The sequence below is a fragment of the Neodiprion lecontei genome, chromosome 7, assembly GCF_021901455.1.
Source record: "Neodiprion lecontei isolate iyNeoLeco1 chromosome 7, iyNeoLeco1.1, whole genome shotgun sequence".
In the NCBI taxonomy this organism is placed as follows: domain Eukaryota; kingdom Metazoa; phylum Arthropoda; class Insecta; order Hymenoptera; family Diprionidae; genus Neodiprion; species Neodiprion lecontei.
The window spans coordinates 21,008,216-21,034,422 of NC_060266.1; the positions used below are offsets into that span (position 1 = coordinate 21,008,216).

Sequence of the window (26,207 nt, forward strand, 5' to 3'; positions counted from 1 at the left end):
CGAAGCGAAGCGCAGCCGCTAAGCAAAACAGGAAATTGAACTTCCACCGGGCTTTTGAATAGGTAATATCCAATTATCGCGTCTTTTCAATTTACCCACAAGTCCCCAAACCCCCGTATCACCTTCTCTCAATGTGATAGAACGCTAAACGCAGCTTCGATTCACTCGGCTATATTTACCAACGATCGTTAATCATTAAATGGAAATTCATGTTCCAACGGCAAAGTCCACTGCTATACTATTCGTCGGTTTGCTTTTGTAATGCCTACACATATTTCCGTTCTACAAACTATCCGCCAACAACGACGTATAACATGATATCTACCTCTAAAAATAGTTTCAAATCTTACATACACGGAATTCATAATGTCAAAACGGTATTTTCTGATTCGAACGAATATCGAGAAAAAATTCTGTCATCAATCTAAGTAAAATTCTCACAATTCCAAATTTCGAAACGAGAAGAAATAAATAGCAGGCACAAATGAATCCGTGCTTTTTAAAAACATTCGATTAATTCCTATCTGCGCGCGCTTTTCCTTCTTTTTTTCTTGTTTTTTCGTGTTTTTTTTTTTTTTTTTTTGTAAACTATATTAAAGTTCGAATCAACATATACTGCATGTTGAATGTTTTTACGTTCGTGTATACGGAAGGAGAGCAGCTACAAATTCGAAGGCGGATGTTGCGCGTAAATTACGAAAAGTAACACGTACAAAATATTACATGCAGAGTTGTTTTGAAGTCGCGTTTCACTCGGGCAAATATTGAAAGCAATTTCCGTCTCTACACCGGCTGCAGCAACATAACGTCCGTACTGAACATCTGCATGATACGTGCACATCCGTACGTGTGTATGAAAATATTATGCCTGTGTAGATATGCATCTAGCGGAAAAGCATCGGCTAATTTGACCGGTGTAACGCAGATGTGAATGCACGGCGAGTTTCACCTTCTTTTTCATATAAAATGCAAAGAAAAATGAGATGAGAGAGTAAAACCCTTCGAAAAAATAAAATCACATAGAAACGATGCTGCTAAAAGAAAATATATCGACATTTTTCTTTCATTCGTTCAATTGAACGATGTGTTCGTTCAATTAGTTATAATGTATGTACATATTTTTTTTACAAGCGCAATGTTTATATAAGAATCGGTGAAAGATTTTTTTCAGTCAAAATATCGCGAAGCTTGCAATATATGCACGGTTAGAAAAAAAAAAAAAATGTCCCATCAGGTCTACTAATATTTTTGGATTGATTTAACCATTTCAGAATGTAATACACACTGAAAGAAAAAATACCAATAATAATAACATAGCTTAAAATGTAACAAATAACTTGAATAAAAGTCGATCTGTTGGGACATTATGTTGTTAAATTTTTCCAACAGTGTAATTACAGTTACGGAGAGAAGATTTTTCCAAAATTCCAAGTCATTTCCTCCTTTTTTTGTTTTTTGAATCATTGTACTAACATGTTTGGACCGGAATTATTGTTCGACCGTTTTCCGTTTCAATTTGCAATACTGGTAGGTACCACGCGTTGTGCGGGATTCACACCGTCAGCCAAACGAGATGGAACTTTTCCTGTGTTTCGTTCTTTTCACCCCGAGCCCATTTCCTACCTTATTAGTGTTTTGGCCCATGTCGAGCTTTCGGCCATAGCGCTGCTCGCCGTAGATCCAATCACGGACGACCTTCTGAAGCTCCGGCTTTTCCGGGTCAACCAATCGGAAGGCAGTAATATTGGTACCGCCATACTTGAATTCTTCCAGGTCAACGCTATGCAGGTCCTGCAAAAGGATGGAACGTCTTAGTGCCTCTTCCTCGTTTCCTTTATGAATACTTTTCGCCGCCGCGGGCTTTTCGACTTGAACCTTCGCGCCGATCGGCATCGACGAGCAACAAAATTTCTAAGCAATTTCAAAAACATCGATCGAACGATCTGCACAGGAATTAAATTTTTCCTCCCTTTCACAGATAAGATCCAAGTACACCGCTTGCGGAATATTCGAATTCCGAAATTGGAACAAGCGAGCCTTCTACATTAAACAACAAGAAGGCAGAAGTGAAAAAAAAAATAAGATAAGAGGTCAATTTGGCTGACCTTGATGAGGCTAGCTTAAGAACTTTCCGCTAGGAGGCGTTTCGCACCCATGAAACATTGCCAAATAAATTTTTCTTATTTCAAAAAATACAAGATCAACAAAGTCCAGAATTTAGTTCGTTGTAAGCAAAATCGGTTGAGCCATCCTCGAGACGTCGACGTTTTTTATTTCTTTTTTTGTGTTTTCGTTAAAGTAACCCGAAAACTTTTTTTTTGAAAAACAATGGTTACACAGGAACACGCAGCTGATGTCAGTCAAAAAATGGTCGGAAGTAGTTCTTTGAACCTTAATTGAACGTAATTATCTAGTGAAAACTAAACGTTTTATTTTATAGGTGATTTAACCTTTAGCTGGCACTTTCGGATCGTTCGTCAACTAAGGATTTTTAATCGAGACTTTCGTAAGTTGAAAGTTCGAAAATGTACGTTGAAAAAGTAAAATCTTAAAATTATAGATTATTATTGCGACCTTTTTTATCTTGTATCTGGTTATTGTTTTCTTTTTTTTTTTTTTTGGCATGGTTTTTGGATAAGAAACGATGTCCCAGGTGAAAAAAAATATTCATTTTTATTCATAGCAGTCTGAAATTTATATGAGTATACAAACCACATTAGTGTGAATTTTTTTTTTTGACTTTCCCGTCTCACTCCTGCTACTCCCGTTACTTCTAGATCTATAGCTCATGACAGTAAAAGTCATGAAACGTGAAATCGAGGAGCTTGCTAGTGCAAAAAACGGTCTCTCAGTAGTTTTTGTTTACTTTAAAACGTATCTCCTCCATCAATACCTGATATCAAGATTTGCCGATTTTTTCGCATGTTCTATCGACTATTTCAAACATCTTTAAGCATGAATCTTGCGAAATTCTTTTTCATTAAAAAATAACGAATTATTTTTCGACGTGGGAAGTCACTTCTTATCCAAAACCATGCACAAAAAAAAAAGCAATAATAACAATCAGCAGCCATTTAGCACGTATGTATCATAGGGTTAGAATTTCCCCTCAAGTGAATACCCCTAAAGAAAATTCAAGTCAAAATATTAAATCGCTCCGTTATACGACCTAAGGTGCCAGGAATTTTATACCAGATAAAGGTACTAGCTAAAGGTTCAGTAACATTCCCTTCTCTTTTTTTACAAAACAAAAAAAAAAAAAAAACAAGAGGCTGACACGGACGAATGAATTACCCAACTTGTTGTCTTTTTCCGAACGTCCCGCGCGAAACAATTTAATGGAAAGGCGGCTAACCCTGTTAGAGGGTTGTCTATATCGCCGGGCTTGTACGTTGTTCGAACCACGTTGGAAAAAAAATCTCATTTCTAGGAGCGGAAGCTTGTGGTTCGGATCGGCCGACACACGGCACGAACTGAATGCCAACTTGATGGATGTAGACCATCGGTTTTCCGTCGCTGCCCCCCCCCCCCTTCCTCCCCCCTTCGAGACGTCTCAACGTCTCAACTAAAATTCTAAGCTCCTCGTATAACCGTCACTTGTGCGTCCGTGTTTGCGTGCTTGCACATTTGGTGTCCCTGGCGGCCTTTTATGAGACGGAAGACTCGAGAAACTTCTCGGGAAACGTGAGATAAAGAGAACACCCGGGAGTGAAGGAATGGGATGAATTTTCAGAAATGATATTATGGTCCGGATGATGTGTCTGTGATGCAAAATTGATACGGTGCAACGAGTTTGCTCGGTGAGGTTGGAAGAACTATGGATAACTTGGAGCATAGAACAAGCTTTTGGAGAAGAGGTGAAACACTAAGAGTGAATTGGACTTGGGAGATGCGAGATATATCTTCTTTGGGCGAAGTGAGAGAAAAATTGAAAACGGACAGCATATGAGAGTTGTAATGTTGTATGGATGTTCATCGAATTGTGATGTTTCTAAAGAGCAAAATTGACACGACAACACAAGTTTACATTGGCGAGTTGGAAACGATAGGCATAATTTCAAGGATGGGAGTAATTAACTGGTTCACTGGTAATGGCTACTGTATGGCCGGAAAGGAAGTGCCACAACTGGTAATGATTTTTATGATGGCATCTTGAATATCTTTGTTAATTTGTAACGGATTTGCATCAGACTCGGTATGCCCATGCTGTTTGAGACACTGATTACGAATTTGAACTGAAAATTTGAAAATTCGACATAGAGGAACCAATCAATGGTGGAAGTAAAAAGAAAACTGGAGTGTAACGTCCTATCGCAACCTCACCGTAGAGCACTCTGAAATCGTGGTTATATTTCACCAACTAAACATGGAGGTATCAGTCATGATAAAATACCGTTGGTCACTCGATGTCACTATATTGGATCCACCATTTCGAACTCTGAAATGTCGAGTTGAGATTCGTAATCAGCAAGCTCGAAAATCCCCGAGTACCGAGTTTCGTTTGAATGAACGGACTTTTTGGATTTTGTCCAGTATCTTAGATCCGCAATTTCGAATCTTGAAATTCCGAGTTCATATTTGTAATCAACTTTACCCAATTGGACGCCATGGTGCCAAGGTTCCACGTTGAATAAAAAATAATTAGCATTCACCAGTTTTCGAACCAACCATCGATTTCGAGTCCACCAGTGAATCGGTGAACGAAAAACAAAAGCCGGGGGTGATTTTGAGAAAATATGGCAAAACATGTCGGCTGGCAGTTTTCCAAAGAGAGGTGAACGTTGGCGTTGAAATTAACCCCGACAGCCTACTCGACTAAATTTCAATTTAGATCCATTAAAATGTAAATGAGCAAGCGGTGGGTGGAAATTTGTGGTAGAGTAGTTCCTCGCTTTGTTCGACCGGCTGGCGATACCCGGAGTGTTAGTCGAAGCGATGACACGGCAGGCGATTGAGCACGGACAAACACCGGTATGCAAGATCAACCCGTGTATACCCGTTCGAGACAATAGAGATGGAGACCCTCTCATCGCGCCTTGTGCAAATCGTTTTCTATCTCGCGACCTCCGGACAATCAACGGGGGTAATTAACGCCTGCCGCGGCGAACGAATTGCAGCAGTCGAGACTGCAGTCGTGGCAAACCTATGTCACCCTTCAGAACAAGTGAAACGTTCAAAGTAACAAAGATTCTCAAATGGAAGACGCCAATTTCAACAAAATCGGAGATTAAGTTTTCCTAACCGAGTGCGGAAAATATCAGATTTCCTCACTAGTGCGGGAATCACCTGCTTTACGCACTAGTGCGGGAATAGCCTGTTTTGCGCACTAGATGCGGAATATACTGTTTCAATGTTTTTTTCATCGTCAGCAAATGACCCTTCGGCGACCCGGGATTGTGTCAAATTTTTTTTAAACTGAAACTCTCCCAGTTAGACGCTCACCAGAGAAGTTATAAGATAGCTGTGGTAGTCGCTCATCATCCCTATCTGCTGCGCCTGCTTCAGGACCTCGTATATCCTGTCCGTAGAACAGTCAAGGACTATGTGAGACTCGGCCGAGTTCTTGATCTGCTTTAGAAGCGGTCTGAAACAGCAAGACAGGAATTGTTTGGTTAAATTTGAAAGCTCGAGTCCAAGTGCTTTCAAGTTCCGCGACAAGACCAGAGGAAGAATCTGGCTTCACTTGACGTCACGTCCTTCCAGAAATGAACAAAACCGTCGTGAACGTTATCTGCGCGATTTCGTAGCCAGGCGTTCTTGCAGAAGAAATTGGCGGGTCTGAGACCACCGGCATTCGCATTTTGGCGCGTTACCTTGGCAGTTTCGGGTGGAGAATATGTTCTGGAAATGCAATATAACACGGGGATTTAACCAACGGTTCACCGGATAGTTCGTTGGAATGAATTTACGCCCGTTTAGCTACGGGCACGTTCTTCCAGGACGATCCTCGTCGCATTCTTGAGGTCCTCGGGCCGTTGCGTATACCTAAAACTGGTCAAATCGCACTCTAAGGCTATTACTTTCGTAATTCCTCCCGAGGGACGGATCACGGCTTTTCTGGAGTTCGTTTTGCGCCGTTGACTCGTTTCAAATCACGCCCAGGATCCAAAGCTAAGGATAAAACGCCACGATTTTTGTAAGCTTTACAGAATGAGGCTGAAATCTGAGTTAAAAAAAAATTTGTATACAATAATGATACACTTTTTCACATGAAATAAGAAATTTTCGAATAATTTTCTCAGTACAACTAAGACAAAAATTTCATTTAAATTCAAAGCGATGATCAAAGTCGAGTAGCTTGGGTGTTCAGAGGTTGAACCAGGCATCACGTTGAACGCCAGGCCTCGAGTATTAACAGTAATAATTGTTGTTTAGTGGCTCACGTCGGATGCTTGGTTGATTAATAACCGTGACGAGGGCTGACAAGTTTTGCGGTATGTAGAGAACGTGCGAAAGTTTATACAAAGGACTCGCTTCAGTGGTTGAACTCAATTCGACGCTATAAAATGCGAAGACTTGATCGCAAGTCTGCAAATTTCTTCCCCAATCCTGCTTCCTGCATTATATATCCAAAAATCCGATCGGGATTTCATCAATCTTTGTAAATCTCGTTGGATTTATTGCAAACGGATTGCAAAAAGTTGTTGAAACGATTATCGAAACATTGATCAGGTATTCTGACAAGTCATAATACCAATGCTGCCACATGCAGATTGTTTTTGATTCGCTGTTAAACTTGAAGAAGTTGAGCGGGTGGAGGCGGGTTAACGATGTTGAAAAATCCATAAGCAGAATTGAACACGTGCCAGATGCCAGAAGCTGCGACGTAACCGAATTCGAGGGCAATGGGAATCGATAACTTTTGACATCGTGGCAGATGAGGCCTGAAATATGGAGGATAAGGTGGATATTTTGCGACAATCGCGACATAGCTTCGCTCATTTTTCATCAGGATAATGCAAAGTTGCGCAATGCCGAGCCATCAGCTTGAATATCGCCCGTTACGAAGTTCCGTCCCACTTGCATCGCGGGTGAAATTGCTAAACAAACGATGCACTCTTGTTTAATGGAACAAGGGAACCAGCTTCTCGCGATTAATGGCGCATCAAGACTGCCCGGCTAGGTAGAAATACACCGAGGGTAACGTATCGCCACCGGGGAAATAGAACCCATTGATAAAGTCCTCGAATTACTTTTCTTCCCGCTATTATTCAACGGGAATATCTCTCGAGAAACAATTTAAATTTTTTTTTTACTACTCGTGGTTATAAACTGTGGAAAAGCTTAATGGATCAACAGGAAGCTTCGAAAATTCTTTATCCCCCTATTCGGTAGATAAGATGAAAGTTTATTTATTAATCGTATTTTATTTATTATGTACTGACATTATTTTCAGCTGTCAAACAGGCGTGTCTATGAAGTTTTGCAATTTCTTGGCTTTCAAGCTATACGTGATCGTGAAAGCTTCTTTCAATTTTGTTGAACCAGTATCTCGATGGTGTTGCAGTTTCAAAAATTTAGAGTTCCGTAACTTTTTGAATTCCTGAGTACCGTATACGGTTATTTCATACCAATATTTCTAAGGTTTTCTTAAACACTCGTTGAAGTTGAAAATTCGCACACACTGCTAGGATTTGTTTATATCAATACACACAATTAGACCGAAAGTTCGATTCGTTCTCCATCCGAAGGCTGGCAAATAAAAAACCTCTTTCAGTCTGAAACCCACATCTAAGAATTCGGTTTTATTGATTCTCTGATTTTTCACGATCTCAAATTTTTTCACCTCTCACCATCTACACCGTAAATTTTTCAAAATTCCTTACATTAAATCCATTCACTTTACGATCCGATCGCTAGAAAAGTTCCAAATTTTTTTCCTCATCTCACCGGGATGCGGAAGGAAAAAGCTAAGAGCAATTCGCGTGTAGAGTTGAGAAATTATCGTCGTCCGGAAATCGGAAGTGCAACTTGCTGAGATAGCCAATATATACCTATATACATACACATAGTGCACAAAGTGCCGTTCGACGATGAAGAAAAAAGATCAATACCGGATGGGTGAGGGTGATGAAGATCAAGGATGACATCGTTCCTAGATCGTAAATGTTAATAGCCCTGAATGGTTTCGCAAAAATCGGGGGTGGAATCGTTATATAGATTTCGCATTTGGCAAGGCACTAAGTCGCTAGCTAGTCACCGTGGCTCCGGGAGATCGTCGAGGGATGAAACTGTACTTTCCGAAGCTCGTAATCATCCAGCAAACGGGGGGGGGGGGGGGGGGGGGCGAGCGAAAGGGCGAAGGAAAAGGGGGGCTGCCGCCAACTTTTCGCCAACGCTTCGGGCTGATTCCTGGGGGCCAAGTTCGCGAAGCGTGGCAGGCAAACAATGGACTCTTACAATTACAGCATCCCTCCCCCCTCGTTCCCCCCTTCACAACCCCCCCCCCCCCTCTCTTTCTCTCTCTCTCTCTCTCTCTCTCTCTGTGCGTTGCGCTTGTGTTTGTACTCGGTTCTCTTGGCACTCGCGGAAACCGCACACGCCAACTATCAATTCACCCGCCGCCAGCCCTTTTGTCCCTCTTCGCCTGATCGTTATTGTTAGCTAATCCTCGGGATAAATCACTGCGTCTGTTACAGCTGCGGTGTAACTCCTTTGACCCCTCTCATTCACCTAAGAGTTTCACCTAAGTAACCGCGTCGAATCAATAAGCAACCTCTCCGACGTAATCTTTGGAACGTTGACACGATGGTATTTCTCGATGATGATGCTTTGTCTCACTCTTTTTTGGTTTTGCATAGCTTGAAAGCGCAAGCTCAAACTCTTGGATATATTTACCATGGAAATATTACAATGCCAGATGAACTTAGGTCAAGTACATTTTCACACTGTAACGCGTAATTATTAAAGTAAGTGCGTGAGATGCATCTTACCGATCTTCTTCGTTTTGCGATATGTTTTAGTTCATTTTCACCCCAAACGATGGTAAAACCGAAAACGAATAAAAATGATAGTCTACTCGGTTCAGGTAATGAATTAAATGACTCAGCAAACTCGGATGAAAAAATATCTGCAAACTATTTTCAGTCCATGGTGTAATCGTGTCAAAGAAACAAAAAATAAACAAAAAACATAGACTTCTACGATTGATTTTAGAAAAACATTTGCAACGTTAAAGTCAATTGATTTACTGAGCTCAAATTTTTATCGAATTCCAACTTCAGGGTTCCGGAAAAATTAAAGTGAAACTTTTTAATTTCAGTTACAGTCTCTACTCGAATGACTCATTGACTCATTATTACGATGAACTCCTCAACGTATCGCAAAGAAATGACGGCGAAGGATGAATTTGTATAGAATGAGGCGAAGGGCGAAGAATCTCTGTTTAGTCAAACAACAAAATCCGCGAAGAGGTGACCCCGGCTTATCTTTAAAGCCAGGAGCAGGATGCTCGACCCCGTCGAGGACCGAGTGCCAAAAGTCGAGGGTCTAGGGTCACATTTGGATGAAAAAGAAGAGAGACCAGACGGGGAGAAACCCGATTTGCAATTTTGATGAGACGACTTAAGGAGACCGGTGAGTATATATATACATACGTACGTCTGGCCGAGATCTTCTCGCAAATTCATGTCGCCTCGTTCCTTTTTTCAACCTTTCTTATATCGGCAGGCATAACAGTGTCGCCTCCTCTGTATGTATGTGTGTAAATTAGGGTGTGCCGAAAAAAAAAAATTATTCTTTTTTTGGTTTTTTTCTTCAAACGCGGATCAAAATTTCGGTATAGCATTTATCTCAACCGAATATGACCTATAAATATATTGACGTCTAAGGGTGCCAGTTTTATTTTTTGCTATTTTCCATTCGACTGATACGGAAAAAAATAAATGAGAAAATTTAAAAATTGTTTTCACTACCCGACGGCTTGACCGATAAACTAGGATGGAGATGGAATTCTTCCAACTCTAACCAGTTAAGAGATATTAGCCTATAAACATTAAGTCGTCTTGAATTTATTTTTTTTTACACACCCTTGTATTTAATACATATAAAGAAAAGAAAAAAAGTAACGCAGAAGTTACAGAGGTTGGAAATTTTTCTTGAAAAATATATTCATCAATTTTATATCAGATACAACATTTATACGAAGCGCACGCGTAATGATTGCTCGCCGAGCGATTTCTCCCTATACGTTCCGCAAATTTCATCCTAATTATTTCCCCTAATTGACGAACCAATTACCGTAACCCAAAGTATGCGTCGATGAAAACCCCGGCCTCGAAACTGTGCTCGGATATTCGGAAAATTTGACGAACAAGCAAGTATCTCTGCAAAGTTTTCGCATAGTTTTATAACACCTGCTATATTGCAATTTTTTGCATATAATATACAGGTATACGGAAATTGATTCGAGGGTTCTGAAAATCCGATGAACCCGTTAAAATTCATGCGGTTATATTTTAACGCGAGATCACGCGTGCGCGAAGAAAACCGAACGGAAGGAAAATATAATAAAATCGCTGATTTCCAACTAAAATTTGGTGAAATTGATGAAAAAAAATTGTTTTTTTTTTTTTTTTTTTTTTTTTTTAGTTTTATGTCTTCTTTGTTTACGGTGTCGTAATATTCAGGAATAAATTTTCGCTTGTTTTCGTCGATTTATACATACCGCGTGCAAAATTCTTCGCGACGTCGATCCGTTGTGGGGGGTGTGATGGAAGAGGGGGGAGGATGCAGGGTCAGGTTTACCGAACACCGTTACGGAAATTTTATAAACTCAATTACGCCGTAATGACCCTGCCGATGAATTATTCAACGATTTCGGTTTACGGATTTTAGAACGAAAATATTTTGCCCGCGGGTGGTAGGCGTGTGTATAAAATACGTGTACGCGTACCTAAGTCTGTAAGTAACAGAGTTTATAACGGTTCGAGAGAAGGAAAAAGTAAACGCGAAATTTTTTTAATTTTATTTTTTATTTTTTTTTTTTTTGCTCTTTCGTTAATTTCGTTAATAAACCAAAACCCTTCTGAAGACCGTGACTTTTCGCGCGAGTTACTTAAATTTTTTCGTTATTTTGAAAAACTCTCACAAAGCCGTGACGAAGACGACACGACGTGTGTCAGAATTTATCAACGTCGGAAAAATCGCAGTTTTTAGGTACCTACGCAGAAAGCTGACTGCAGTCGACGAGAATTACAGGTAAGTATGTCAAAATTCACCGACCTCAAAGGGCGCCTTGATCCCTTCACGTGGAAATCCACGTCACAGTGTTTTAAACAAAAATCAGTTTTTTTTTTTTCAACTTTTCATTCGCGATTTTATTTTTCAATTGTTCAGTTTCGTTTTCTCTCTCTCTCTCTCTCTCTCTCTCTCTCTCTCTCTCTCTTACAATGCTATTTATTATCTAGCCTCATTTGCACTTTAAGCGTTGGCCTTTTTCTTCCTTCTTCTAATTTTCATTTATTTATTTATTTGTTTATTTCTTTAATTACTTATTTATGTTACTCTTTTTTTTTTTTCTTTATATCCCTCACTGGTATATTTGTATACAGTATGTTCGTTTCTTTATTAATTCTGTACTTATTTAACTTTTGTACTTTATTTTATTTTATTACATTGAAATGTTATTTTCATTCTATCGGTGTGTATGTTTTAATATGTTAACTTTTTACAGTATATTTTAACCATCGGAATTTTACTCTCTCGAAACTTTGCTAAATCGTAACTTGAATTTTCAGAATCTTTCATTTCGGGAGTTTGATCCGTCGGCTTTCCGACCATTCGAAGCTTTGTTGTTTCTTCAAAGTTCAATCTCTTCACTTCAACTCTCACCGCCAAATAATTCTGAATCAAACGGTTTAGGAACTTTTCAAATTCGAAATTTCATCCTCATCCCCCTTTAGGGGACTTATTTCGAGGTAAATAAATTTGAATTCTAATTCTTTCTCTCTTTTTTCTTTCCACCGATGCTTGAGAGCTTGAGAATCGCCGGTTTCCGTGAAAACCGCTGTAAATTGTGGAACGCACACGATCCGGGATATTTATACCCCGATTCTCGGACAACTCAATTCGCGATTCAATATCGATGTTGCCGCGTGGTTGTGTGTATGGATACTAACTTTCGCGTGTGAAGAGAAACAGATTTCACGTGGACGGAAAAACGGGATTTTTTTCTTTATTTTCAAACACATGCTATCGCAGCCTCCTCCCTGAGGATTAAATTTCTTTCAACATTTTCACGATTTCATTTTATCCACTTTTTTTCAGCCTCTATTATTCCCCTCTGTTTTTTCGACAGATTCTATTTTCCTCAAATTTTGACGAAATATCCGTTCGACTAGAGATTGAAATCATTCGTTTTGTGATTCAAAACTCAGATCAAACAATTTCTGAGTTTACTACGTTACATTTTGTAATTGCATAGTATGAATGAATAAATCTTCACTTTTCGATTCTTGAAGAAAAAACAAATGATCTCGGCTTTTTGAAATGCGATGCACGTAATTGTGCAATTTCGAAACAATAGAAACAGCGGTTAAATTTTTCTTCTCCGACCTTGTAACGTAAAACTTATGCGAATACTCGGTATTTCATAGAGTTTGTCGGTAATTAAAAGATACTGGAAAATATATGCTGTGTTGCGATTGAGAGAATAAATAATTGGGAACGAGCATTTTCAGCAAAGGGCGAACGTGTTTAATTTTCGTTTATAAAAAAGAAATTGAGAAGGAAAATAAAATTTAGAAGCGTTTTTCATTCGCCTGGTAATGCGCGGCACGAGTTGAAGAGACGTTACACGTGGTTACATTCAGAAAAAAAATTTGGTCGTAATGATCATAATTTGGTCCTCGCAACAAAATTTCAGGGTTGATATACATCCGACTAAACATTATTTTGACCAACTGAAAAGTTAAGTTGATCATACAGCGCGCAGGAAAGAAAATGTTTTAGTAGCGATGACTGGGAAAATATTTTGCATCGCAATTCCATGGATTCTGTTGCGATTGCGAAATCAGATCTACGCAGTGAAATCGTTTTGTGAAGATTGGAAATATGACTGTTCGATTGTTGCGAATGAAAAAATGATCGATCGATTGTAATTTGTGCTTCGTGAATTAAGCGCCACATCAAACAACGACAGAGAAATGTGCCATTGGCAATTGACAGGCTTGTCGAATGTTATTAGACGACGAATGATTTAGTTCTGCTGATTATACCGGACAGACGACCGAAGCCCCTCTTAATAACTACTCGTCTTACTTCTCTTGCGAGAAAGGATTTTTAACGCGTTGCACAAAGTATTTTGCCGTTTCGACAGAGAATTTTACAGATTTGCGATGTAAAATATCATTCGACAGCGATAATCGATTAGCAGCTCTCGTGGTTTCGTAAATTTTACTCATCTTTATCCACCGAATCGATTTAGTGGGCCGTACAAAACGATTTAGTTGAATCTACCAGAGGATGTTCAATGTTTTCATAATGCCACGAAAAAAGTGTTACTTCATTAAATTGACTTGATTAAAATCGAGGTTTCGTACTTATAAGTATATTTTATTCAACAATTTTTGTTCTTTTTGGGAGTTTGAAACAACAGTTTCATCAATTTCGGTATTTACAACAAAATATTGTTTTCCCGCGAGAAAATTTTCGACACATTGATGAAGAAAAAAGCAACAAGTTTCCTCCGAATTCAGAAGTTACAGTAATTATACACCGAAAAGTCACGTTCAATTCAGTCAGTTGAAATAACTAAAATTCCCGTCCCACTTCATCTCCATTCGCACGAAACCGCACGATCTTCTCCTTATTTGAAAAATTCTTCTTCTCAGCGAATAACGGCCGGTAAATAAAACACGGCGTATAACGAATTGTTCGCGGACAAAAGTGCTGAAAAGTAATTGCGGTGTCCGAGGTGATTTCTCCAATTTCCGGTAGAATTTCGCCGAGGGTGTTGTCCGGCATTCGAAACGGCAAGCCGCGAAACTCTCGCAGGGAAAAAGTCCCTCGGGTTGCGAGTGAAAAGCCCGGCATTGTCTCGAAACGTCGATTGGAACAGGCGTCGACGATACGGGAGCAATTCTACTGAATATTGGATTTTTCGATTTCCTTTCGATTGAAATGAAATTCTGCGGTCTCCTCGCTTCGGCTCGGCTCGGCTCCTCGCAAGGTCGCATTCCTCTCGTCTCGATCACCGGATCGTTTCGACCCCGTTGACGACGCGAAAGATCCGCCGCGACGCGTCGAACCCTTTTTTTCCTTATCACCGTTCCGACGGTATTCGGACTTTGAACTGACCTCGAGTCACTCAGGGGAATATAATGTAACGCAAGCTCGAGGTGAACACGCCGAGGAAAAAATTTAGATGAGGAATTACCGCACGGTTCTCAATTATTTCCGTTTTTTATCGCAAACGAAAAATGTGCACCGAGAAGGATTTAATTTGTTACGGTAACTAGAAAAATTGAGTAAAACAGGTGTCGTTGAAAAAACTGTTCCAATATTGTTGGAATTAGGAAAGACGAGGTACGCGTAAAAATTTTCCGCTATCGTCGATACTTTTTTTGGTAATTGCAACGCAAAATCAGTTTCTGAGGTTTACTCTACTTTTTTAGTTGAATAAGGCTTTAACCTCAATTTATTGTTGCACGAGCATTAAATTTTCGCAACATTTACAAGAAAAACTAGCAACAGTGATCGTAATGAGAAGGAATAATAACGGATAGTAGACTTTCCGGTAACGGCTAGAAAAATAAATTTTCGTTTAAAAATGTAAATTAGTCTTCTAGCTGTTACCGGAAAGTCTGGTATCCGTTACTGTTCTTTCTCATTACGATCACTGTGACTATATTTTCTTGTAACTGTTGCTGGTTCAACAAAAAATAGATTTTATTTAAGGTCTTGTTAAACTAAAAAAGTATAGTAAATCAAAGAAACCGATTCCGCGTTACAATTACCCAAAAATCTAGTATTGACAATTCTAATCGCACAAAATAGTTACTTGTGTCTCGTTTTTATGTAATTCCAACGATTTTCAAACAGTTGTTGTACCGATTGTGCTAAAAGAAATTTTTACTAGCTTTAAGAAATCAAGTTTTTCTCAACAAATAATTACGAAAATACGGTGAATTTTGGGAATTTATACCCCTTTAACCGATCATTCGATTCAATTTGGGTTTGTCTTGTTTTTCAAAAGTACGTGGATCGATTTTGATTGAGATATTTTTTTTTTCAATTAAAATCGTTTGATAACAAATATAGTTACTGAAAATAACGTCAACTTTATTTATTGATAATTTGGTAAGTAATTGATTTATCCGTATGAAAATAAGCATTCTCTAGCCTCAAGTATCTGAAAAAATGATCGAGGATTTTTTTAATTCAAAATTGAGACTCTCGTTATTTCGCAACCATTCAGCCTCGCGGTGAAAATTGATTTTTCGGTTTTAGCGTATCGCGTGAAATCATTCGCAAATGTCTTTACGCAGGCACGTATTTTACTCGAGCGAGTACAACCAGGGCCGATAACACAGGCTTCAAAAATATGATTTTCAATTTCCCCGTAAAATAATAACGTTTTTTTTTTTTTTTGTTTAGGTATTCAGGTACGTTGAATTAAAATATAGCGGTAGTCATTTTACGTCACATCGAGAGGTATTTTTATGCAAGATATATGCATTTTTACACATTTTTGAACAATTTTTATGGAGAAATAAAATATAACGAATACAAAACTGAATGTTTGGTTATAAAATGAACAGCGTTAGTTTCAAACAAGACTTGAGAGACTTGATTAATCGAAAAGACTTGTGATATCTTTTTCTACTTTCTTTAAAACTCATGTTCGATCTTTTTCTCTCGTACTTACGTAGCTCTAAATGTGTTTAAAATCACCGTAAACAACAACTAGCGAAGGTGGATGGATATTTAAACATCAACACTACCGTAAATACGTATAATCGGCACAGAAATTGGAAGTTAACTCTACTGGTACTAAGAAGACAGAAATAAATAAAACTCTCAGAAAACTTACGCCATAGAATTTTTTGAATACTTTTTTTCATAGAATCGTACCGAATACCTACCGAAATTACAACTCAGTTTTATCAAGGTAAAACCATCGCGGGCCTGTGTAATCGGCAATTACAAACGATCGTCAATCGTTTTGAATACATGAATGTATACACCAACGATTACGCAATGTATATAATATTATATCAGTGTACGAATTTGAATTCAATTAAATTCCGTCCGTAAGTCTCAGCGCGTTCACATTGGAAATTCGTGCCGGAGTTTCGTGCCTGGATGCATCGTGCCTGTAATAATACGCGTGTGTATCAACAAAATTAACGAGGAAAATTAATTCCGCTAATTGCTTCTACCCATTTCCCAGCAATATTCTGCAAAAACCTCACATTTTTCATCCGTTGAACGAATTAACGACTTCCGTTTATTTTCACGATCGTTAGATTGCAGTAATATAAAGGGAACGTGAGACCGAACGACACTCGCCAACGAGTATGAATTAATTCGGAACCACAGAAATGAAACATTTTAGAATCGAGACGGAGAGATTTTACCGTGACTCGAAGAATTTCTCAATCGCTGTTAGATTTTATTTCAAACTGGGATTCTTACCCCAAAAAATAGACGCTCGTTGTCGATCTAACGGCCATTGCTTTGTATTTTCAATATTTTATCGAATAAAAAAATTCTCCTCTCGTTTTAAAACCTCGTTTCGATTAGGACCAAAGGTTGAATTGCACTTTCGAGAAACACCGAGGCCGCATCGCATTCAACAACATCGAAAACCACTTCCGGCTGTTTGCCAAAAGCTCGGGGACGATACGCTTGGGCATAATTTATCGAATCGGTTAATGACGCGAGTTATATTAACGGCTGATGGTCCGGGGAGCGAGTTGCTGCTCCTCTTATAGCCATCGAAGTGCATTTTGTAAGCCTCGACATGGCCGAGCGGGATGACACAACGCGTAAATAATCTCCCGAGCATTTATGACCGGGCCGTAAAGATCCTCGGCTAATTGATCCCATCTTTCAAAAAGATTCTCTCCTTTTATTCGCCCTGGCTCTTTGCCTCGATCCGAAATTCATTTGAGCTTGCAGCGAGTGCTCGGAACGAATAAACAGGAATTTACTCTCATGCTGGAATTTTTTTTTTTTTTTTTTTTTTTTAGCATCTTTGAGAAGAATCATAAGACGCGGTGAATTTGAGGAAAGTAAGAATATTGGACAACATTTTGTACAGCAGTTATTGGGAAAGTACATGAGATGCATCTCATCGATCTTTTTCGTTCTGCGACATGTTGCGGTTCATCGAAAAACGTTTCACGCATGTTTGTTTGTTTGTTTTTTTTTCAAGTGCCAACTCGGGATTCAAACCACCCCCTCAAATTCACCGCCCAGAAAATAAGGAGTGCAAACCCTGGGGGTAAAATCACTGCGAATATTACGTTAATGAATTCCGATTGATTTTGTCAAAAAAAAAAAAAAAAAAAAAGATAACATCTTCCACGGGGTCCTTTTGCCTCGTGTTGTGAAGCATTCGAGCCGAGTGATTGAAAACGACCACACAACAAGCCTCGGCGTCTCCCTTCAAGAGTCTGTTTACCCTTGTCTTATGTTTACCCTGCTTCGATCGGTTGAAGTTCCGCAGTGTCAAACAGGAATCCGAAATCGACGGTCTTGTCGCGAAATTCTGTGATCTTCGGTGCCTAAGCGCGGTGTCGAAATTTGTTCAAGCGCAAAGTGACCCAAAGTTCTCGTCCCGGACCTTGTTTTTGGTGCTTGTTGTTTTCGGTGAGTACGTGACTCGCGTTCGATCGAAGGCGTTTCGAAGCATCACCTTCACCAACCACGCAGCTTGCAAGGTAATCGCATAACCGTTTCACACTTTGTACCAACGACAAATTGCGCTGATTATATTGACTCGAAGTCGGGTAATCCACATTCCCGCGAATAAAGAGGTATACACGTTATAATCAAACGGAAATTAACGGCACGTTTAGAAGCCGCTAATTATGCCAAACCGATTACAAGTCTCGTCACGAATTTACGAAAGAAACTTTCACTTTTCACACGACGCGTTAATTTATACACGCCTGTCTTGAATGTAAGTTCGAATTCATACACCCGAATAAATTCATAATCGAATAACATTCTTACCGTCCCGCAATCTCTCTGAAAGATTCGAGAGCGTGGAACGTACTCGTTGTAATTATCAGACACGCGGGGAGAAAACGCTAGAGGGCGAAAATATACTCGACGTCGTTGGGGCAGTTCGATTCGAAGTGTATGACGATACATCGACATCAATAAATTGGAACTTGTGATAGAGAGAGCGCTGCTGCATGGGGCAGAACTATCGTTAAAAGGAATTCGGTTCGCCAATCAATGGAACTCGTATCGCCAAGTCTCGCGTTGCTGCATCCTCTGTGACTATTCTGTACAAGTATACACTACACGCGTATGATTAGGATGACCGATAACAAAAATGTTCAAGCTCCAAGTTAAAGAAAGTAATCTCGAGTTGACCGTGAACAAAAAAAAAAAAAAAAAAAAAACATCCTCAAAGTTTCAACGTTTTATCTCGCTGTTAAGGAATGCTGGCAGATTTTTTTTATTTATTTATTTTTTTTTTCGTTGAATCTTTATCAAATTGAAGAAGATCAAGGTCTGAAAGAAGTGTATAACCGAGGGCAAGAAAAGATTTAAGAAAAAAAAATAAAAATAAAAATTCCCCACAACATTTTTCACGTTTCATTTCCCTGATCGATTTTACAACTTCTGTTAACACGCTTTCCTCCCCTTCAACGTCTTGTCCAAACTGTCGAACATTCTTCTGTACTTTCGTCATTTTATAAGTACACGTTACTTTTTTCTCAACTTTTCGCGCTGAAGGGAAGTTTTTTTATTTTATTTGTTTATTTTTTTTTTTATCGTAACGTAAGGGTGCATCGTTTCAGCGAAATTTGTATTCCACCAATTATTTTCCCCCTCATATTCGACATATCCGGTTTTCTTGAATTTTGGTACATTTTCTTTTTTTTTCTTTTTTTTTTTGTGCCTAATCGAGATTGACAGATTTTTTATCCATGGTTTAATGTACGAAGTATAAAGTTATAATCATTACACAATGATTCTGCGATACTGACGCGTGGGATGAAATTTTTTGAAAAATGCTTCTATTCGGTAGCTGAAAAAGAAAGGGGGGAAATGAAAATCAACCGTAAAACCGTTAGAAAATAAGTAGGCAATGTTTAAAACTGCATCGCATACGCTTCGTTTTCAAATCTCGTGAATAACAATATTCGAAACGAATATTAATTTTACCGAACGTTAACTTTTCAAACGAATGGAAAATAAAAAATTAAGGAAAAAAAAAGTTTCCTGTTACAGTGAGAAAATTTGATTTTTATATCGGTAACTCGATAGGTAAAGGGAATAAAAATAAGGGAAAACATCGCGTAGTTTGCCGGAGTGAGTTTTAGGGAAATTGCTAATCTTCGGAGTATAACGAGTTTGATTTTAGCGCTTAGTGTCGTAAAAAGTTTGTCGCAAGGTTCTACGAAGCGAGAGGAAAAACCGTTTCGCTGATTATATCGTCAGAAGTAAAGCGGAAGCTGAATGACCGCTCGACGTTGAACATATCAGAATTATTAACACTAGGAAAAGAATTCTCTAGGACTTTTTTTTTTTTTTATCTTTGTTTTTTGTTGAAACAACGCGTTTTCATTTGAATAACAATCGACAGAAAATTTCTTCCGATTGAATTGAAATTGATTATTTCCTTCCAATAAATTTTCCTTTCAAGGAAACAAATCTTACTTTTCCAAATCGTCCTTTTTTTTGGGGGGGGGTGTAGAGTCGTGAAGAGAAGCGTTAGCTCAGGAATCATTTTTCCTGCATCAGGGTTGAATCCGGAGTATCGCAAAGTGTGCAAAAGTTTCGATAACGGCGACGAGACGTCAATTGCGAAATTGAAATGTCCCGAATCCCTCGGGAACCCGGGATTTTTGATATCTCCTTTTTTTTCATATCTTTTTTTCGTTCGTCGAGCAATCTGAAATCTCGACAGGCAAGAATTTCCGACGACGTTTCAACTTTCTTTCAATCGTCAAGAGCTTTTTCCACCGGATTATATGAATTAGCAAGCTGATACGAGGAAAATATCGAAAAGCCGGAAGTCAGACGGCGATCAATTCAAGAGGGAATTATTACGTGAATATTGTAAGCGATACAACAACGCTTCGAACATACTTTTCAAATAAATCTGGGATAAAAGCTTTTCGTTGGGAGGGGGAAAAGCTTCGAAGAAAGCAAATCCTCGGTAAACGGAATTTTTTTTTTTCTTATTATATTCTTCTCTGCGTTTTTCTCGTAGGTATTAAAAATTCTTGGACTACTAATGATCGTCCATAGATGAAACGGAAAATATTTTTATTTAAAAAAAAATAGAGGATTCTTATTATTTTGATATCAATCAATCAGTGCCGATCTGTTTGAATTAGAAATTGCCAGATTTGGAGCAAATTCAGTTCGTTTTTTTCCAAGACATTTGCCGAAATACGATTTCTTTCTGTCGAACAATAAGTCGAAAGCGGATCCACAGATTTGGATGAATTTGGTTCATTGGTTTGGTTTCATTCAATTTCAAACTGATCCAGTTTTCAGCGAAATAGGATGAAAACGGTTTCCAGAATGTTTGCAAAAAGTCGAATTTTATTTTTATTTCTCGGTTGGTAAGTCAAAAACGGATGTCGGAATGATTTGAATGAAATGAGCTCGATTCGACTTGGAACTGTTCCAATTTCGATGAAAATTGTCGAAACCACCTCTGAGTGTTCTGCTGGGATAAAAATCGGTTTACAAAAATTTGAGTGAAAACTTATTTGTCAAAAGGTTATTAGCGGATTTAGAAGAACTAAAATTGAAAAATCCATGAATTGATATTGTCAATTTTTTTTTTTTTTTTTACGTACAAAAGTATGCCAAAATGAATTTATCACTCGCCACACATTCAATAAATGAATAAATGAATAAATTCTGGTAAATTCAGATAATTCCGTGACTCTCTGAAATCGTGTTTTCAGCTTAAGCCTAATCGGTGTACACTTGAGTAGAATTTTTATATTTTATATTTTTATTACTACACCTGACAAATTTACCAATTTTTTCCGTTCCGATTAATGTACGTCAATTTCATCTATTCTCTTATACTTTTTCTCACGTTTCCAGCCTCTTTACTCACTCATTTATTCAAAATTTACTTATTTATGTATTTCTTAATTTTTTCAACCAATTAATCACATCTTAGTTATCATTCCTACTTTATTTTCTACTCATCTTTCGGTCTATTTACTTTCATCCATCTTTCTATTTCCTTCTCTGGTAATTATTTTCAAACCTTAATTTCAATACTTTTCCATGATCTTTCTCTACGCTGCCTAAAGGTACTTGTCCCAGGGCAAATAAACCTATCTATCCATCCATCCATCCATCCATCCTCCCTTAAACCCTTTCCCCTTTATTTTCCCACCGATCGTATAATAAAGCTCGGAGAAAGGGTGCGTGAAAAATAATGACCAACTCCGCAGCGTCGCGTCTATAAATACCGGGTCTTTGGGGGGTGGTGTGGTCGGAGGTTACGTGAGCCCCCTTCAGACAACCCAACGTCTTCCACGAGGACCTCCGCTTCGAGTTCCCGCGGGAGGACTCCGCAGGCACTCCATAACTCAGGAGGACATCGCGGTGACTCGCGAAGGACGAAGCGGATGAATTGTTCGAGGATGAGAGGGTGGGACGGGGTGAAATGGAAATGGCTTGGGGGGGGGGGGGGGGGGGGGTGGTCGCCCCATTTGAATGGAGGCCTCGACCGCTTCGCCACACGTCCGATATTAGGAGAAGGGGAAACGACGCGCCCTGTTTAGGGAAATAAGAGGCGTGAACGATACGTTGCGTAAGCAAACCCCCGCCAAATTTTTGTCACCCTCTCAAGAATTTTTTCCCTTCGCTTCGTCCCCCCTTCTCCCCTCCTCCCCTTGTAACCCTTGACGTTGCGAAACGTCCGTGTTTGGCGGAATTTTTTTTTTTTTTCTCTTCGTCACCCTTTCGCGTTTGAAATTCCTTCCGCGAACGATAATTTGGCTTTCGATTGACGATGGATGGGGGTTTTTTTTTTTTTTTTTGTTTTACACACGTACACACACGCGCGTTTGAATAGGTTTCGGTGATGTTGGAAAATTATTGGTTTGGATTGAAAGTCAATTGTTCAATATAGTTATGAATAATTGGCTCGGCGGAGCCAAATTGGTAGGAAAAAAAAAAAAAAAATAATAATAATGATTTTACTTTTTCTTCTCTCTCGCAGCTGAATGAATTCGCATTTTCGATGAATTACCGGTAAAGAAAAGTTGCTCTTTCGAATATTCGAGACAACTTGTCAATTTTTGTTTGAATGAATTTTTGTTTGAATCGCGTCACACGGAATTATACGTCACTGTATTTATTTACTTATTACAGTTACGTTGATGAAATTGTGAAATAAAGTTTGGAATATCGAATTATTCTCATGAATAATTATCAATTTATCCATCACGTCGGTGTTCTGTTACATTCCACTTATTCAATATTCAATCTGAATACTCTTCAAGTTTTTCTCACTGCTAAATTACTTTTGACATCGCGTATAATCTCTTCAATGAAATTTTATAACACAATTGTTATTCATTACAAATTGAATGATTCACTGTTATCTTTCTCCATGTATTTTTGAACACTGAAAACTTGTTTATTCAGCATTTATAAAAACTTTCAAAATCAATCATCCTCGTAGGACATTGTCTGAAAATTTCGAGATCGATCATCTTTTTCACTGTCGTATTAATATTAGGTCGACGATATGGTCCTAAATCAAACATCTATTTTTTATTTAATTTTTTTTTTTTTTGTTTTTTTATTATTTATTAAACAAAAAAAAAAAAAACTCGTTTGTATATTATACAAGAACAGAAAATGAAGAATGAAGGAGACGAAAGTGGGGGAAAGAAAGACTCCCACAAATTCGCTTTTCTCTCAGCTGGAGATAACCGATTCCCCTTTCTTTTCCAACGCTCCGAAGTATGTAAAGAAACTCCGTTCGCCTGCAGCTGCTCATCCAGGGGAATCCCCATGGTTTAATACGGTATTATACGTACATATATATATATATATATAGTACATGGTATGTAGTATAAAGTATATATATATATACACATGTGTGTGTGTAGCCTACAGCCAAGGGACAATCTATATTTATGACTTTCCTCGCAACGCGATAAGATGCACAGTCGTATTCTTACCGCGTTCTCTGAATATATATCTTGCACTCAGGCTACGTCTCGGCTCGCAACTTCTCATTCGGATACTGCGCTCGGAATACTTTCTTTGATTTTTTTTTTTTTTTTATTCTTCGTTTCCATCCCTCGAAGATTCTCACCGACGATGATGAAATACCGGATGAAAGAATGTAAAAATAGAAACAAACGAATGAAAAAAATTACAGGTGAAGGTTTTTTTTTTTTTTTTTTTTTTCTAAGGAACAACTTTTTCGCTGATTACCTGTCGCGTAAAATTTGACTGAACCTATTCACCGATAAATCGTTGAGTCGTCGAGTACCACAATTTTTCCATCATGGAAGGAGTCAATTTTTGTAATAGAAATCGGCGGAGGAATGATCAGAGGAGAATATTTTGCGGCGAAATAGAAAAAAAAAAAAAAAAAAAAAACAAACAGAAAACAAAAAAAATAGAAAACTTCCCGATTTAAACATCTTGCATTCCTCTTTGATCAATTAAACAGCATGAAAGTTCTGCTGCAACTGCTGGAACAGCGAGCTCGTATGTAGGATCAAATTACCTAAAAGGATCTTAATATATAAGTTTCCCGACTATTCACAGAGGAGGGAAACGGAATAGTTTGTCTTTCGTAAAACCGCGAGAATGCGGTTGAAGTTATATAACAGAAACGCGCTCAGAGCTTTAAGATTAAACTTCTTCAAGTTTACGTCCAAGATATAAACCCCGCAAAAACTCTGCTTATGAACTTGCGTTATGTATACATATGAGAATAAGAAGGTATGGAAAATAACGAAATCTAGCAATTGGCGGTAAATTTTTTTTCTTCTTTGTTCAAATTTTATTTTGTCATTTTTTTTTTTTTGCCCACATTTACATGACAAGAAACTTTTCACGTCTTGTAACTTTTAACTCGTACATTAAGGTGGTCGTTATATGGGTTTAATACAATAATTTACGATGGAATCTCTTAAATCAGTTCCAAAAAACAATTGGTAAAAAAAAAAAAAAATACATTTTCCAAATTTTGTCAGATTTTCATTTGATTCCCTTAGTTTTCTTATTTGAGCGGGAAGTTTCAAATTATTCATAGATATGCTGATTCGCTGTGTTTCGTATTTCTTTCTATCCCAAGATTATTCATAGGCAAAAAAATTCATATTCTCGAATATTCGGTGAGATTCGTTTCCCATTAGAAACGTGTACTACTTTAACTCGTTATTTCTTTTTTCTTTATTTTTTTTTTTTACTTCTATATTTGGAAAAGGACAAACGATCAGATTAAGTAAAAAAAAAAAATCACCTCAATATTCGCATGTCATTGACTGTGATATTACTTACAATTAGCGTTGATGTACGGGTCATTCCATTACAGTGCCGACTAAACGAATGCTGTAGTGTTTTGTTTCAATTTTATTTCTTTTTTTTTTCTTCTCAGTTTTTGTCCGAATGACAAAACGAATTTTTTTAAAGTTCAATCGTACCGGCTATTCGAGAATATGGATTTTTGTTCTTTTTTTTTTTTTTTTTTTTTGCCAACGAATAATTTTGAATTAAAACTTGGTACGAAATATATCGTCGATGAGGATATTTTTGAACAGTTTGTAACATTCCGGCCAAATGGAACGAGAGACCAAGGGAATGAAATGAAATTCTGAAGAAGATTGGGGTAATTTTTTCTTTTTTTCTTTCGTCGCGAATTTTTTTTTTTTTCCAACCTCATACGAGGACCACCCCTATTCTACGTACATCGCGCGTAATTTTTTTTTTCTCTCTCACGTTTATTTCATCGTCGTAAACGAGAGAGTTGATAACGATGGACATGAGAGAAAAAAAAAAAAAAAAAAAAAAAAAAGAAACAGAAAACTGGAAGCGAGAATGAAAATTAATCACCCAGCCACGTACTGCGTCACATTTCCCTCGCCCTTGGGATACTTTTTTTTCATCATGTTACGACCCCTGCCAACAAGTTTTTGTGAAACGACAGAGGATGAAGAGGGAATTAGGCGAGTATGAAATTCTGCCATCTGAATACGTTTTTACCTGCCGCTCTTCGGCTGTCTCGTTTGCGAAATCGATACGTCCGAGGATCGAGTCAGACTTGAATCACATGATTTTTATTTCACCCACCGGAGCGCGAGGATATTTATTATTAATCCACGCGTCGATGCTTTCGGCCAAGAATTACGGAGTTTTTCCATCCATTCGTCAAGCTCGATTCTTTACTACGTCTAGGATTTTTCCAAATTCGAATACGAATGCGAAGTGAAAATCTTTGATTTTGAAAAATCTGCGATAACATGAAATCGGTTGAACCTTTTTTTTTATTTATATCGAAAATTCAAAATTCGTAAGCGGAAATTCGTGAAAAAGGCAAGTCTTGGCAAAATTTATATTGGCCATTTTTTTTTTTTTTTTTGTAATTCTTGTAATTAATCATATTGACTCCGCGATCTTGAATTTTAGAAACGTTCCGTTCCTCGGATCCGAAAATGAATCGCAAGGCATTTCGTCGGTTTTCCGAACGTTCGAAACTTTGCCGTTTCTTCAAAGTTTGTTTTTTTTTTTTTCCATTCACTTCAAGTTTCGCCATAAAAAAATTCAGAATTCGGCTCATCCGGAACTTGAACATCGGCCCAAAATATGCATCGCCGCGAAGTAAATTTGCCTCCATTTTACCCCTTTTCCAATTTCGTGGCCTCTTCGCGGTTTTTTTTTTTCTTTTTTTTCTTCTTTACATCCTCTTCGTACCGTCGCTCGTTTTATTTTCTCCCAGTGTAAAGAGCCGCGGGGCGTTTTTGGTTTCTCACATTAGGGACGTTATTTGATTCCCACGTTTCGTATCCTCACTCTTA

General features: G+C 38.2%; 1 protein-coding gene across 7 annotated transcripts in view; it reads right to left on the bottom strand.

Moving 5' to 3' along the window:
* Positions 1 to 26,207, bottom strand: part of LOC107225915 (glutamate receptor ionotropic, kainate 2) — a 251,204-nt gene that overhangs the window by 25,701 nt on the left and 199,296 nt on the right. For all 7 annotated transcript variants that reach the window (XM_046744598.1, XM_046744601.1, XM_046744596.1 and 4 more), the window contains exons 6-7: positions 5,443 to 5,584; positions 1,624 to 1,791 (exon numbers count right to left, since the gene is read on the bottom strand). In XM_046744598.1, coding sequence (XP_046600554.1) covers positions 1,624 to 1,791; positions 5,443 to 5,584 — 310 coding nt within the window. The remainder of the gene's footprint in view (positions 1 to 1,623; positions 1,792 to 5,442; positions 5,585 to 26,207) is intronic.